Source organism: Vitis riparia, chromosome 18, assembly GCF_004353265.1.
Source record: "Vitis riparia cultivar Riparia Gloire de Montpellier isolate 1030 chromosome 18, EGFV_Vit.rip_1.0, whole genome shotgun sequence".
Taxonomy (NCBI): Eukaryota; Viridiplantae; Streptophyta; class Magnoliopsida; order Vitales; family Vitaceae; genus Vitis; species Vitis riparia.
The window spans coordinates 4502761-4517599 of record NC_048448.1 but is presented as its reverse complement, the minus strand read 5'-3'; the positions used below and the strand labels follow the sequence as shown (position 1 = coordinate 4517599).

The 14839-nt window shown below is 31.8% G+C and overlaps 2 protein-coding genes and 1 non-coding gene across 3 annotated transcripts; 1 reads left to right on the top strand and 2 right to left on the bottom strand.

The window, feature by feature from the left end:
* Nucleotides 1-2110: 2110 nt before the first annotated feature.
* On the bottom strand, nt 2111-3657 carry LOC117907371 (transcription factor MYB93). Its single transcript, XM_034820888.1, has 3 exons — nt 3502-3657; nt 3286-3415; nt 2111-3202 (listed from the first exon to the last, which is right to left on the bottom strand). The coding sequence occupies exons 1-3, from the start codon at nt 3632-3634 to the stop codon at nt 2494-2496; spliced, it is 972 nt and encodes a 323-aa protein (XP_034676779.1). The 5' UTR covers nt 3635-3657; the 3' UTR covers nt 2111-2493.
* Nucleotides 3658-12106: 8449 nt separating this feature from the next.
* TRNAS-GGA lies at nt 12107-12193 on the bottom strand. Its single transcript has one exon. It is a non-coding gene; the product is annotated as a tRNA-Ser (tRNA).
* A 134-nt stretch (nt 12194-12327) lies between these two features.
* Nucleotides 12328-13493, top strand: LOC117906256 (signal peptidase complex-like protein DTM1). The gene is made up of 2 exons (XM_034819235.1): nt 12328-12671; nt 13115-13493. Exons 1-2 carry the CDS (start codon nt 12430-12432, stop codon nt 13200-13202), a joined length of 330 nt encoding a protein of 109 aa, XP_034675126.1. The 5' UTR covers nt 12328-12429; the 3' UTR covers nt 13203-13493.
* Nucleotides 13494-14839: the final 1346 nt, after the last annotated feature.

Sequence of the window (14839 nt, the reverse complement as noted above, 5' to 3'; positions counted from 1 at the left end):
ATATTTAAAATAATGTTTATTACAAACATTTTAATTGACATAACTACATATTTAATTAATTTTATAACATTTTAAAAGTGTCAAAATTTAAAACAAAAATTATTCAAAATAATAATAATAATAACATCACTATTAAAAATCTTAGTCTTAGTAAATATATATTTCATCATTTCTTTATAAATAAGGAAACACATCAAATGAATCGATTTGATTTTTCTAAATACTTAAATTGAACTCTAACTGTGATTCCCTTTATTTTCTATTCTTCCATCTCTCTCTTTTTTTTTTATTTTTGAAAAGTTTAGTAAAGTTGTGATTTGTTTCTTTATCTTTTAAATGATTATTATTTTTAAAAAATATATATATTTTTTTCCTGAGACAAGTAGGCAAATGAGTAGTTCAAAAAATAATGGGGGAGCGAGACATGGCCCATATCTTAGAAGTCTCAAAGCTGGGATTGGGCATCCACAACTGCAAGTACTTAGAGATGTTGAAAATAGGCTATCCACTTATGCAGCCATTGCCAAAAACAAAAGATGAAATAGAAATTAAACAAGCACGGGTGGGAGAGGAAGGAGGACGGTTGGCATAATGTTGGCAGTGGTCATGTGGGGTGTGGGGGGTGTGGCCCGGAGGGCTTTATTTATGAGCCCATCTCATTTGTTTGTATTTTAGGTGCCAGCACTGGTCGTGGGCTCATGGTCCCTCCCTCCATCCACCCACCAGACACCAACCATCTGTCATTTCACCCAGACAGTAATCTCCCTTTGCCTCCATTTTCCAATCTTGACCTTTCCAGGTTGGGCCTGGGCTGGGAGACTTGGGTTTAGGATTCAAAATTTGGTCCAGTCCAGAACCGTACATTTTGGCTGAGATAGTGTCTCAGAAAGTTCATCATGTGAAGAAGACTTTTGCGTAAATATCATGTGTCCAAGAAATATTTGAAATGACTGCAGCCTAAACATACGATCACATTACAAATACATTATGTTATTCAATCATTGATCCAAGCTCAATTAGCTCATATAAAATAATAATAATAGTTTGAATAACAAGGATACAATCTGTGCCACAAAAATAAACATTCATTTTCTCGATGTTGCCAGTCGTTGCCACCAAATATATTATATGTATCGTATGTTCACCTTAAGGGGACCCAGATAATCCGTAACACACATGCTCGTGTGGGTGTGAGTGTATGTATAAAATCTTATTTAACAAGATTGCCGTGACATGGGAAACTTTCTATATTAGTATCAAACAAATCGATGGGTACGTAAGGATTAGGTGGTGAAATTTTTTAAAGCAAATTATAGAAAAGGGGTCCAGGGGGTGTTAATTTCCATGACGGACTTGACTTTAATCGTGGACTTTCAACAGTAATCACAAGTATGGTTTACTCGATGGATGGAGGCCGTTGGATCTTTGACATGTGGTTTATCAGTCCCTTGTCGGAAAAGAAACCAAGTCTAACCACTCTGATTTAGAGTCCTGATTCAGCTTCCCCCTTTCTTTTATGCTGAGTATTTGTATTCTTGTCTACTTAGTCAAGTAATCCTCATCTAGTTTGATTCTGAGTCTTATTTTAAAATAACACTCGTATATGTTATAAAGAAAGCATTGTTTATAAGCCTTTGACAATAATTTGGCAATCTATGAGTGTTGGATAGGGTATTGACCCTTTTCTTTTCTTCTAACTCAATGATCAACCTTCCAACAGATAACAAAAAATTTCAAACATATTTAGCCATGTAGGTTTAAATCTTGTCTCCTAGACCAAAAAGGAAAAAAGGAAAGGAAATTTCCAATCCAAGGGGCATCTTGATGCATGCTTTGTGAAGAAAAATATGGTACATTCAGCATTCAAAATATGGGTATGAACCATGCATATTTACCTTTCTAGCTAGTGTCTGCATTAATCACATTTGAGCCCATTTTAAATGCCTTAATAATAGTTGATCAAGCCTGCAAGTTCCAATTAATGAAGAGTACATGTCCCAATAAGAGTTTGGCTGATTCTGGTGCAAGTTAACGTAGAGCTCAAGTTCTAATTTCTAGCTACCATCACTTAACCACAAGAATGAAAACTAATAAGCATAAGATAATATAATGGAAAAGAAAAAGAGAATCTGGCAGCCACATTTCATTCATCAATATCATGGCCTCCACATATACATTTCCATTAGAAGGCACTGAAAGTCCTTTCCTCCATAGAAAACAGACAAATTGTGACCCATAAGATCATGCGCATTTCCAAGTAAACAGCATCATATCTGACTATTAGAAGAAACATTTAAACAACTCGAATCCAAACTGGTTCAAAGACAATCATCCGGAGACTAATTACTTTATAAATTAAAGCCTGTATTGTGTGGTTGGCATGGAAGCACGTAATTAATATGGAAGGATATCTGTATCCATGCATGCAGCTCTGCAAAAGTTGCAATGAACAAATGACCAATTTATGATGGGAACTCTCACATAATCGTAAAGCTAAGAAAGGTCATGCATTAAATGGTCTTCAAAAAGTTCAGACCAGTAGGGAGAGGGTCCTCCTCCATAGCTAGAAATGCTACTGCCCTCTCCTGGATGGTTCATTGAAAGATTGGTTACAAGTGGAGGAAGAGTGGTACTAGGAGATGGAAGAACCCAAGGAGAATTGGGGTTTGAAGTTTGGCCCATTTCACTATTCAAAGGTGTTTGAAAAGGGACTTGTGGGGCCGTCAAATGAGCTAAGGGGCTTGGGTGGTGGAGTGGTTGGGAAGTATCACTGTCAAGAGAAAATGAGGCTAGGTTCTCCAGTTGTAAAGAGCTTAAAACTGGGTTTTCTTTCATAGGAGGAATTGATGAACTCGAGAAGCTGAAAGCCTCCATGTTTGCAATGCCATTTGGGCTATATGAATTAGTAGATGCCGAAACTGTAGATTGGAGAAGATACTCTAAATACTGAAGCTTAGCCAACTGAATTGCATCTGCCTGTATTTTCATTGAATGATCATCCAGTGAGTGGTGCTCCATGAGGTTTCTGAGGTTAGCTAGAGCTAATAGATGGGTCAAGCTGCTGAAGAGATCGTCGGTCCTCGGTTGGTGTGTCATGGGATCAAACCCCATCTGAATGAGCTTCTTCTTTAGATGGGTATTCCAGAAATTCTTAATTTCGTTGTCCGTCCGGCCAGGGAGGTGCGATGCAATTGCGGACCATCTAATTGTGGACAAAAATATTGGATTAGTAATGCATGAGCTTGAGGGTTTTGTTTCATGGAAGCAGAAGTTTATTAGGCTTACTTGTTTCCCAGGATGGAATGGAGATGCAGAATTGTCTGTTCTTCTTCTTGAGAAAATTTTCCTCTTTTAATATCAGGCCTTAAATAATTCGTCCATCTCAACCTACAGCTCTTTCCACATCTGTTAAGACCTGCAGGAGTAAAAGGGAAATGATGAAATGGTGAAGTACTGAAAAAATGAGAGACAGGGAGAGGGATCCAATTAATTAACATAGACCTGCAAGCTTAGGGAGAGCTCTCCAGCTTCCATGGCCATGTTTCTGAACGTAGCTGACCAGCTTCTGATCTTCTTCAGGAGTCCAAGGCCCTTTCTTCAGACCATTCTCATCACAGCAAGGAGACCTTCCCATTTCTACGCTTTGATTTTGGCTGCTTTTTCCTCCGTTACCATGCACCAGACTTAGGACTTCCTTCTTATACACGGTCTTACTCAGACTTTCCCTCCTGCCATGATTCATTTAATTTATTAAAAAAAAAAACCATTAACATCTGTCCCATTTAATTGGATGTAAAAACCCCCAATTACCCTTTCTTTCAATAAAATGACAGCAGAGAACTCAAGCTATCTGTATCTGATCATCTAATTCACTTTCATAACCCCATCGATTTTTTCCCTTTAATTTCTTAATTTGTAACAATTATACATCAAAGAAACTTGGCCTACAATATTTAAGTTAATTAAACTTCACATTTTCTTTCAGGAGTTGTATGCATTGCCCTCAACATTTCCAATCTAGCTCCTACATGGACCATGGATGCATTTGGTAATTTAACAAAAGACAAGACTACATATGTCCGTCCAGGCAGAGTTAATCGATCCGTTTCAAAAGTTCAGGTATTATAAACTAATGATTATTAAAATATCCTAAACCTAAGAAACTTGAAAGCAGATACTCAAACACGTGGCGGCGAATTGCTGGGTCAGAAGAACGCAGTCCATGCACGCAACAACAGCCTCTTTCGTCATTCATTGCATGGATTCAAATGATTTTGGTATCACTAGTGACATTAATTATGAATTACATATTCTGGATATTTAAAAATTAATTCGTAGCGTATTTGGATCATGATCCCAACCCTCATACATTAATACGCATCAGACAATATTTCTTGCATACGATAAATTAGTACCACAAAACAATGCATGTCTTCTAGGCTCGTGGCGGCATTGCTATAACATTAGAGTCTGGGCTTTTATTAATACAACGTTGTCTGAAAAAGAAAGTTAATTATGTTCAGACTCTCAGATTAATTCATGTCTCCATTTGACCAATGGATGAGACTAGTGGCTTCTCGCTAGTTAGAGGGAAAGTTGGTGCAGCAAACGCCCTTTCCTTCTTTTCGTCAAAGATTTAAGGTTTGAGGATATGATTAAGAAAGGCCTTCAAAGAAAAACTAATGATCAGAAACCAGAGAAAGGGGAGTGAACAAGGGAAGTGATACCCGTTACCCACTGCGTCTTTGAAATTCTTCAAAGAATGATTTTCTTACAGTTCCAACTTTACAAGGAAAATTTGTTTCTATTACTAGAAAATAACATGCATGCCTGCTTGTTTAAATTAAAAATAAAGAATATATAACACCACATTCGTAGAAATTAAATATTAAAAAGTTGGGAAATATGTTGGGGGCTGAACCGTTTGGTCGAGAGATAGCCATCGTTGATGGGCTCCTGGGTACTTTTGAAATTGATTAAAACTAGAGGACCAATTGTGTAAGAATGGCGAGATTATTATATTTCTTGTTCCATAAGCAAGATTTTGTCAAACCTAAAACTCCCATTGAAGTGTCAAACTTGATTAAGTGTCAAAATCAATCGCCCCATGGCAAGTAACAGCCAGAGAAATGAGAGCAACAAAACCCATATATTAAAAGGGTGGAGAGTGATTTTGGTCCTTTCAGCCAAGGCTCCTTGTCTGGTGGACCAGATCATGGTTTGGATCCACGGGGCGGCTATGATGTCACAGGATCTTTATATTTCAGTGTCAGCTAAACAACTGATTTTTGCTTGCTTTGATGGGTTTCCACTTTCTACCCAATAAAACCCAAAGCAGCCTTGGTGTTATAAGCTTTCTTATTGGCTTCAATTTCCACATATTCATTTGTATGTTGAATTTGAGCCACAGCTTGGAGTGGGGACAGTTGCAACCTGTTCCCTTTGAGTCGCTCACGGGTGACCTAATCAGGACAATATATGAAGATTAATCAAGCAACAAGAAAAGCCAGTTGACTCTTAATTTAAACCTTAGAAAGAGGTTCCTAGGTTCCATAGGCACCAACTTATCTTACTCAACCATGCCATCCGGAGCTCGCTTATTTCATAGCTGGTATTTGCTTATATTCTACGTATATTGGATGTTTGGAAACATCGAAAGCTCCAATTGAATTGGAGCAATGAACAAGATAGGGAGTCGTAACATGCAAGGGATTTCGCTCTCCTCGGTGGAGCAAATGAGAAGAAAATGAAATATGTACAATTTCCCTTTTCAAATAGATAATTAATAATTCTATTTTTAAAAATAGAAATTTTCATAGAAAATATCCAAAGATGAATTCACTTTGTTATTATAAACTCTTTTCAATTTTGAAAAATACTTTTAAGCATATAAGATTTTTTTTTTTTACAAAAATTCTTATATTTTATATAAAAAAAAATTATTTTTGAAAATAAAAAATATGTAATGTCTCACATAGAATAGGAGAAAAATTTTCTAACAATAATGCAAGTTTCTTTTAACTTTATAAATACGTTTTAAAGTCGTGAATGTCTTTTTAGGTTCAAAATTGATATTATCTATATGATTGGATACAAGTCATTACAAATTATATCAAAATCGATCTCTTAAATTTGTTTGATCTCATAAGGAGTGTTTGTATATTTTATTTCACAATCTTACAGGACACAACGGGGACGTTGTGTCTGCATGAAAAATTATTATAATATCCTATATTGTATATAAGAGAAAGTTTATAATATTATATATAAGTATGGTTTCCTTTTAATCTTGTAAATATATTTTTAAACTATAAGGGTCTAATTAGACCCATATTGAATAATATTTACATGATTTGATGCAGTTCACTATAAAATATATTCAAACATTACCTAAAATAGTAAATTTTAAATTTTGATTCAACTAATTGATGAATAAACTAATGCATCATTAGACAAATACTCAACGAGAAACCACCAAAGATGGTCAAATAAATACTTGTATCGTATCTACAAAGAGAAGAAATTAACGAAGAGCTCCCTGATCAGCTGAGTACTTGAATTAATGAAAACTCTACAATAGTTTAAACGGTAAACTCGAGTTCAGATTTTAGATTTCTTCTGGAGTGAGGGAGCAACAAAGGAATTGACTCCATCATACGATGATCTTGACTCAAAATCATCTATTGCTATTTTAAAACAAGGAAGCAACAAAGACTTTAGACTAGGAGATTAAATTTCTGATATTCTGATTATGAGATATGCAAAATATATGAATGTGTTAACATCCGATCCTCTGATGATTCTCTGACGATAGCCAAAATGGATTTTGGAACAGGTAAAAGAAATATTAATATTTATTTATTTACTGGTTCAACCCCCGGTGGTGGGGCATAATGGATGTTACTTGTTGGATTGAACATTATTGTACGACAACGAAGAAAAAGCAACAAAATGCCGTGATGTAATTTTTAGATCCTCCAGTTGACTAGTGGATTCGATAAGGGTTTATGGGACTAGGTAGCGGGCTTTTGGGCTCGTCAGGAACGGCCTACTGGGCCATTCCTCTCTGGCTCCTTCGGGGTTAGTTTTTGTTTGATTTGGACCAAACTTGGAAACTAGATCCAAATTTCCTAGAACGCACCACAAGATCTCGTTTGGTAACTGTTTTCAATGATAATTTTATGTTTTTAAGAACAAAAAATAAAAAATAAAAAATTAGAAAATACGTTTGACAATTAGATATTATTTTATGTTTTCTTTCTATTTTTTATTATCAAAAAATAGAAAATAAGGTGTTTTCAAATAATATCTTTTAGTTGTTTTTAATTGTTTTCATTTATTTTTTAAGAGTTATTTTGAAGAATAATTATATAAACATATATAATGATTAAAAATAATTTTAGATTCTCAAACAGAATTTTGTTTTACAAAACATCATAAAACAGTTTTTAAAAACTATATATTTAGAACTGTTTTAAAAAAACAATTACCAAACAATGTTTAATTTTCTAAGCCAATTTTTTCTTCATTGACAATTGTCAAAATAGTCACACTACTCAATTCTTGATAAAAGATAAATGTCAATAAAATTTAATTAAATAAAATTCAATTAAAAGCTTAAGAATAATTGATGAAAGGACAAGTACGAGAGAATTGTACATTTAAAAATAAATCAATGATATTTATTTTGGAAAAGGTGTGTTTGGTTAGCAAAAGGGATTTGATCTTTTTCAAATTAAATTCATCTTTGCCAATTTCAAAATATTTTGAATGGAATTATTCAATAATTGTTCACAAAATATCATTTTTCTTTAATTGCTCGGAAGACATGCAATTTTTTTAACCAACTATTTGAAATATTTTTAAAGTAACTTTAAAATTGAATTATAAAAATTACTCATATATATATATATATATATATATATATATATATATATATATATATATATTTTAACAATGCCACCAACTTGAATTATTGGTATGAATGAAGATCAATCATAGAGTTCCTAGCTTAAAAAGTAAATGTGCACATGGGTCTAACCAGATGGGTGTGGAATTGGTAGCCTACCAATGTGAAGTAGTTTCCTTTTTGAACAATTTTTTCACAATCATTCTTCAAAGTATTCGAGCGCCGCGGATGTTCAAACATTCTTTGATTCGTCTTTCTTGTTATTTGAAGTGTAATCAATAATCATCATAAGAAAATAATTGTTATATCTTAGGCAATGATTCCTTCTAAATTATAAATACTTGAGTGAGATAATTTCATTTTAAGTATATAAAATCAAACTCTAGCCCGAATCAATTTTATTTATAAATTTAATTTTTAGTTGTTTCATTTATATTTCATACTTAGTAATCCATATGATTTCAATAATTTGCACAATTCTTTTATCTTAGATCTTAAAAATAAAAAATAGCTAGTTTTATTTTCTTTGCTTTAACTTGGTTTTATTTTCAATGCTTTCTTTTTCCATCTAATACTTTTTGTTGTTTTTTTTAATGTTTATTATATTATTTTCTTTTTTATTTGATCGAAAAACAAAAAACAAAAAATAAAAAAATGACTAGTGGTTTATGTGAGTGGTGTAGGGATATACTAATTAAATGTGATAAAGTTTGATACGATTCATTGAACTTATTTGAACTCAACACAACACGTTTTTTTTGTAAGTTTGAATTAAATATAATCGGATTTTGGTCAAATTTGTATCAATTTATATAACTTATTTAATATATTTAGAACTGTTTTAAAAAAACAATTACCAAACAAGGTTTAATTTTCTAAGCCAATTTTTTCTTCATTGACAATTATCAAAATAATCACACTACTCAATTCTTGATAAAAGATAAATGTCAATAAAATTTAATTAAATAAAATTCAATTAAAAGCTTAAGAATAATTGATGAAAGGACAAGTACGAGAGAATTGTACATTTAAAAATAAATCAATGATATTTATTTTGGAAAAGGTATGTTTGGTTAGCAAAAGGGATTTGATCTTTTTCAAATTAAATTCGTCTTTGCCAATTTCAAAATATTTTGAATGGAATTATTCAATAATTGTTCACAAAATATCATTTTTCTTTAATTGCTCGGAAGACATGCAATTTTTTTTAGCCAACTATTTGAAATATTTTTAAAGTAACTTTAAAATTGAATTATAAAAATTACTCATATATATATATATATATATATATATATATATATATATATATATATATATATATATATATATATATATATATATATATATATATTTTAACAATGCCACCAACTTGAATTATTGGTATGAATGAAGATCAATCATAGAGTTCCTAGCTTAAAAAGTAAATGTGCACATGGGTCTAACCAAAGGGGTGTGGAATTGGTAGCCTACCAACGTGAAGTAGTTTCCTTTTTGAACAATTTTTTCACAATCATTCTTCAAAGCATTCGAGCGCCGCGGATGTTCAAACATTCTTTGATTCGTCTTTCTTGTTATTTGAAGTGTAATCAATAATCATCATAAGAAAATAATTGTTATATCTAAGGCAATGATTCCTTTTAAATTATAAATACTTGAGTGAGATAATTTCATTTTAAGTATATAAAATCAAACTCTAGCCCGAATCAATTTTATTTATAAATTTAATTTTTAGTTGTTTCATTTATATTTCATACTTAGTAATCCATATGATTTCAATAATTTGCACAATTCTTTTATCTTAGATCTTAAAAATAAAAAATAGCTAGTTTTATTTTCTTTGCTTTAACTTGGTTTTATTTTCAATGCTTTCTTTTTCCATCTAATACTTTTTGTTGTTTTTTTTAATGTTTATTATATTATTTTCTTTTTTATTTGATCAAAAACAAAAAACAAAAAATAAAAAAATGACTAGTGGTTTATGTGAGTGGTGTAGGGATATACTAATTAGATGTGATAAAGTTTGATACGATTCATTGAACTTATTTGAACCCAATACAACACGTTTTTTTTGTAAGTTTGAATTAAATATAATCGGATTTTAGTCAAATTTGTATCAACTTATATAACTTATTTAATATATTTAGAACTGTTTTAAAAAAACAATTACCAAACAAGGTTTAATTTTCTAAGCCAATTTTTTCTTCATTGACAATTGTCAAAATAATCACACTACTCAATTCTTGATAAAAGATAAATGTCAATAAAATTTAATTAAATAAAATTCAATTAAAAGCTTAAGAATAATTGATGAAAGGACAAGTACGAGAGAATTGTACATTTAAAAATAAATCAATGATATTTATTTTGGAAAAGGTATGTTTGGTTAGCAAAAGGGATTTGATATTTTTCAAATTAAATTCGTCTTTGCCAATTTCAAAATATTTTGAATGGAATTATTCAATAATTGTTCACAAAATATCATTTTTCTTTAATTGCTCGGAAGACATGCAATTTTTTTTAGCCAACTATTTGAAATATTTTTAAAGTAACTTTAAAATTGAATTATAAAAATTACTCACATATATATATATATATATATATATATATATATATATATATATATATATATATATTTTAACAATGCCACCAACTTGAATTATTGGTATGAATGAAGATCAATCATAGAGTTCCTAGCTTAAAAAGTAAATGTGCACATGGGTCTAACCAAAGGGGTGTGGAATTGGTAGCCTACCAACGTGAAGTAGTTTCCTTTTTGAACAATTTTTTCACAATCATTCTTCAAAGCATTCGAGCGCCGCGGATGTTCAAACATTCTTTGATTCGTCTTTCTTGTTATTTGAAGTGTAATCAATAATCATCATAAGAAAATAATTGTTATATCTTAGGCAATGATTCCTTCTAAATTATAAATACTTGAGTGAGATAATTTCATTTTAAGTATATAAAATCAAACTCTAGCCCGAATCAATTTTATTTATAAATTTAATTTTTAGTTGTTTCATTTATATTTCATACTTAGTAATCCATATGATTTCAATAATTTGCACAATTCTTTTATCTTAGATCTTAAAAATAAAAAATAGCTAGTTTTATTTTCTTTGCTTTAACTTGGTTTTATTTTCAATGCTTTCTTTTTCCATCTAATACTTTTTGTTGTTTTTTTTAATGTTTATTATATTATTTTCTTTTTTATTTGATCGAAAAACAAAAAATGAAAAATAAAAAAATGACTAGTGGTTTATGTGAGTGGTGTAGGGATATACTAATTAGATGTGATAAAGTTTGATACGATTTATTGAACTTATTTGAACCCAACACAACACGTTTTTTTTTTTTAAGTTTGAATTAAATATAATCGGATTTTAGTCAAATTTGTATCAACTTATATAACTTATTTAATAAATAGGTGGTTTTTGGATTAATTTGCATAACACGAAACTAATCTAAATTGACGTTAATTGTATAACCTTATATAAGATTTAACTCAATTCAATTATTAAATAAAATAACTTGATTATTAAACGTGGTAAATAAGTTGTACGATGTGTTATCTATTTAATAATTAGGTAATTTATATTTTTTATATGATTATTATTTACTTAGGTTAACCTATGTAATAAAATACCTAAATTTTAAAAGACACGAACATGACGCATCAGCATAAATTGCTACCCTTAATAATGTTATTTGCAATATTGTACATATTTTTTGTCATTTTTTTTCCCTTAGTTCTTGATGATTTTTATTTTACCGGTCATGACCTATTAGATTTGAAGAATTAGCATCCATGTGCTTGTGCTTGTGCTTGTTATGTGGGATAAGATGGACTCCATGATAAAAAAAAAAAAAAAAAAAAATTAATATTGATTTTTCTAAAAATTAAGAAGTTCAGAAATTATATTGAAACATGAGTAAAAGTATAATTTTTTTTTTTTGTAATTTACCTTTAAAACAATTATAAATTGGTTCCTAAATTGTTAAACAATGATTTATCAAGTTTCAATTCTTTAATAAAAACCCTAAACTCCAATGATTTATCAGGATTTTTCATTGCAAAATAGTTAGACAACTAAGCAATTAGGAATAGAGAATCTATATCAAAGAAAGGTCTAACTGTTGGAATATTTGTTATTTGATACAGTGCGGTCAGTAACATTGGTGAATTAGGTGAAGGTACGGAAAGAGAGGGATTCGAACCCTCGGTAAACAAAAGCCTACATAGCAGTTCCAATGCTACGCCTTGAACCACTCGGCCATCTCTCCTACATAATGATTATGACCCAGAAACCGAGTGAATAGCGAGTCATTTAGATTATTGGATAGGTATGACCAATCCAATTCTAACTCTAAATATAAGGCATATTAAAGCTATATAGAAATTCGTTTTGGTAGGTGGAGGCATTTAAAGCGGTTCTAGTGACTTCTCCCCACCTCAAATGCCAATGGGGGTGGCCATCGCCACTTAGCATATCGCCGTCCCTCGCACCCTATTCTTCTCCATGGCTGACGACGCCCTTCTCAGGTCCTCGCTGATTTGGTTGGCAGCTGTTATAGTGTTAGTCGGACTTTACACTCACTCATTCAAAAAGATGATGGTCACTTACCTCATGGGTCTGTTTGCAATTGCCGGTATTCTTTTGCCTGATTGGGATTTCTTCGATCGTCCCTTCTCTCAGTGGCTCTCTCCTTTTTCTGTTGATGCCATGGATTCTAATCCTCCTCACCGTTCCACATCAAAGAGGTTTTTCCCTTCCATCTTCAACTTGGAATGTATCTCTCTCTCTTTTTCTTTCAAGCACAAGCGTGATTGGTAGATACTAGATAAAGATTTAATGATTTAATTCCCTTTTTAATTAGAGCAATACTGAAAAAATAGACTCTATAATATATGTAATACCCCAGTTATAGATATGGGAGAACCAACATTTTACCAAACTTGGAAGAGTCTGAAACAAATGTGTCCCTTGAGTGTTGATGGTAGTTTGGGTGGAACCAAAGCGCTCTGGATCCACGGGTGATGTGTGAATGGAAAAGATTATGGGTTCAAGTTCTTGTAATTGGGTTGTTGTGTGTATCCGAAAGGAGAGTTAGAAGCCTGAACTGGGGTAAGGGAATGATGGGTAGATAATAAAGTGGTTGAAAGGATTTTTGTGACTCTGTGGAAAATTCTGTCTCTTTGTGCAGGTTTAGAATCTATCCTCTTAGACTTGTTATTTACGCCGCGGTTTACGGGTTTGCTGTGTACAAGTGGTGGATGTTTGTGTCAAACTGAGATACTCGCTTCATCAGCAATCCAAGTCCAAAAAGGGATTACAGGAGAGGGTCTACGGTGCCTTATATGTCAGTTATAATGCTTCCGAGTATCCATTTGCAGAATTATTCATGTATGATTCTTGACAGGTGAAGAGATGACTGATAGTCTGATAGGTAAAAGGTGCTTTCTCAGTTTCGGGCAAAACTAAACAAATAATTAAAAAAGTGTGTTACCTTTTCTGTCGAAATTGTGCAATAAGTAACTAATACTTTTGTTAGTCGCATGGCAATGAAGGTAGAAGTTTTACAACTTGTTCAGGCACGTTTCACAAATTTATTGCTTGGTGGGAAACAATACACTAATAGGGAGCTCACCTTTAGCCAGCTATTTCCCGAGGATGACTGTAAGTTTGGGCTCCAACCAGTTACTGTCAGGCATATGCCACTTGCTTCGCACTGGAATCGTGAGTCTTCATAGGAAAACTTTATAGTCAGACAGTCCCTTCCAATTGGGTGAGGGTGGTAGCGTTTTAATGCCAACTAAAAAAAACTATTGTATTTATCAATGATCAGGATGGCTCAGGCCGAGAAGCATGAAGTAGGTTGGCAATTTTGGACAAAATTCTTAAGTGTCTCTTAACTCGGTTTTTTCAATCCTTCTTTAGATTATTTACCTAATAAAGATTAAGTTATTGAATTTGTTAAGAGACCAAGATATGTACTTGAGGTTGGAGTTAGATAAAATTGAATCAACTATATTATTTAAATGTTATTTTTCTTAAAATATTTTTTGAATTACAAAGGGTTGGAAAACATGTTTTACTAATTGTTCAAAATGCCCTGTTGTATAATCGATCTACTTTTAGGCCGGATCGATCCAGGTTGCACTTTTCTTGATGATATCTTATTCGATGGATTAAGGGCATCATTTAAAAACCTAAAACTTGCTTCCTATTCTATAGAGAGAACACCAAAGAGACCAACAATCATTCCTCTTTTGCTCTCCTTTCTTTCCAAATTTGGGGTGTTTGGTTGCCAAGAAAAATCCCATTTTCTTCCTATTTTTCAAGTTGTTTTTCAACAATTTTTCTTGAACAAAAATGGGTTGATTCTTCATTCATTCATCTTTCAATTTCGAATCTATTGGTGTTTGGGTGAAACTCGTTTTCTTATTGTGTGAATTCAAAAAGAGGTTGAGTGAAGTTTAGTGTGAACTCCAAGTGTGCTCCAAAAGAAGAAGGTGTGAAGTTGAAAGTGAAAATGTGTTAATCAAGTGGTCTAAGAAGGTTTGATAGACTTGAGTAGGTAAAATCCTACATTTAGTTTTTGTTCTTCATTGTGGATGTTTTCGATCGGTAATAGATTCGAAATTTTTTATCTCTTCAAAGATTTTCCATGTTAAAATTTGATGTCATTGTCTCTTTCATTCTACCATTTGATTTATTTTCAATTTTTGATATTATTGGTTACTTGGACATATATGTTGAATGAAAGAAAAATAAGTTAAAAGATGTGTGATTACCCATTGGATATCTCAGAATTTTTTTTTTATTATTCATTTTGGCTAATAATATCTTATAGTAATTGGAAATGAGTTAAAAGATGTGCAATTATCCATTGGATATCTCATAATAATTTTTTTTGTTTATTTTGATT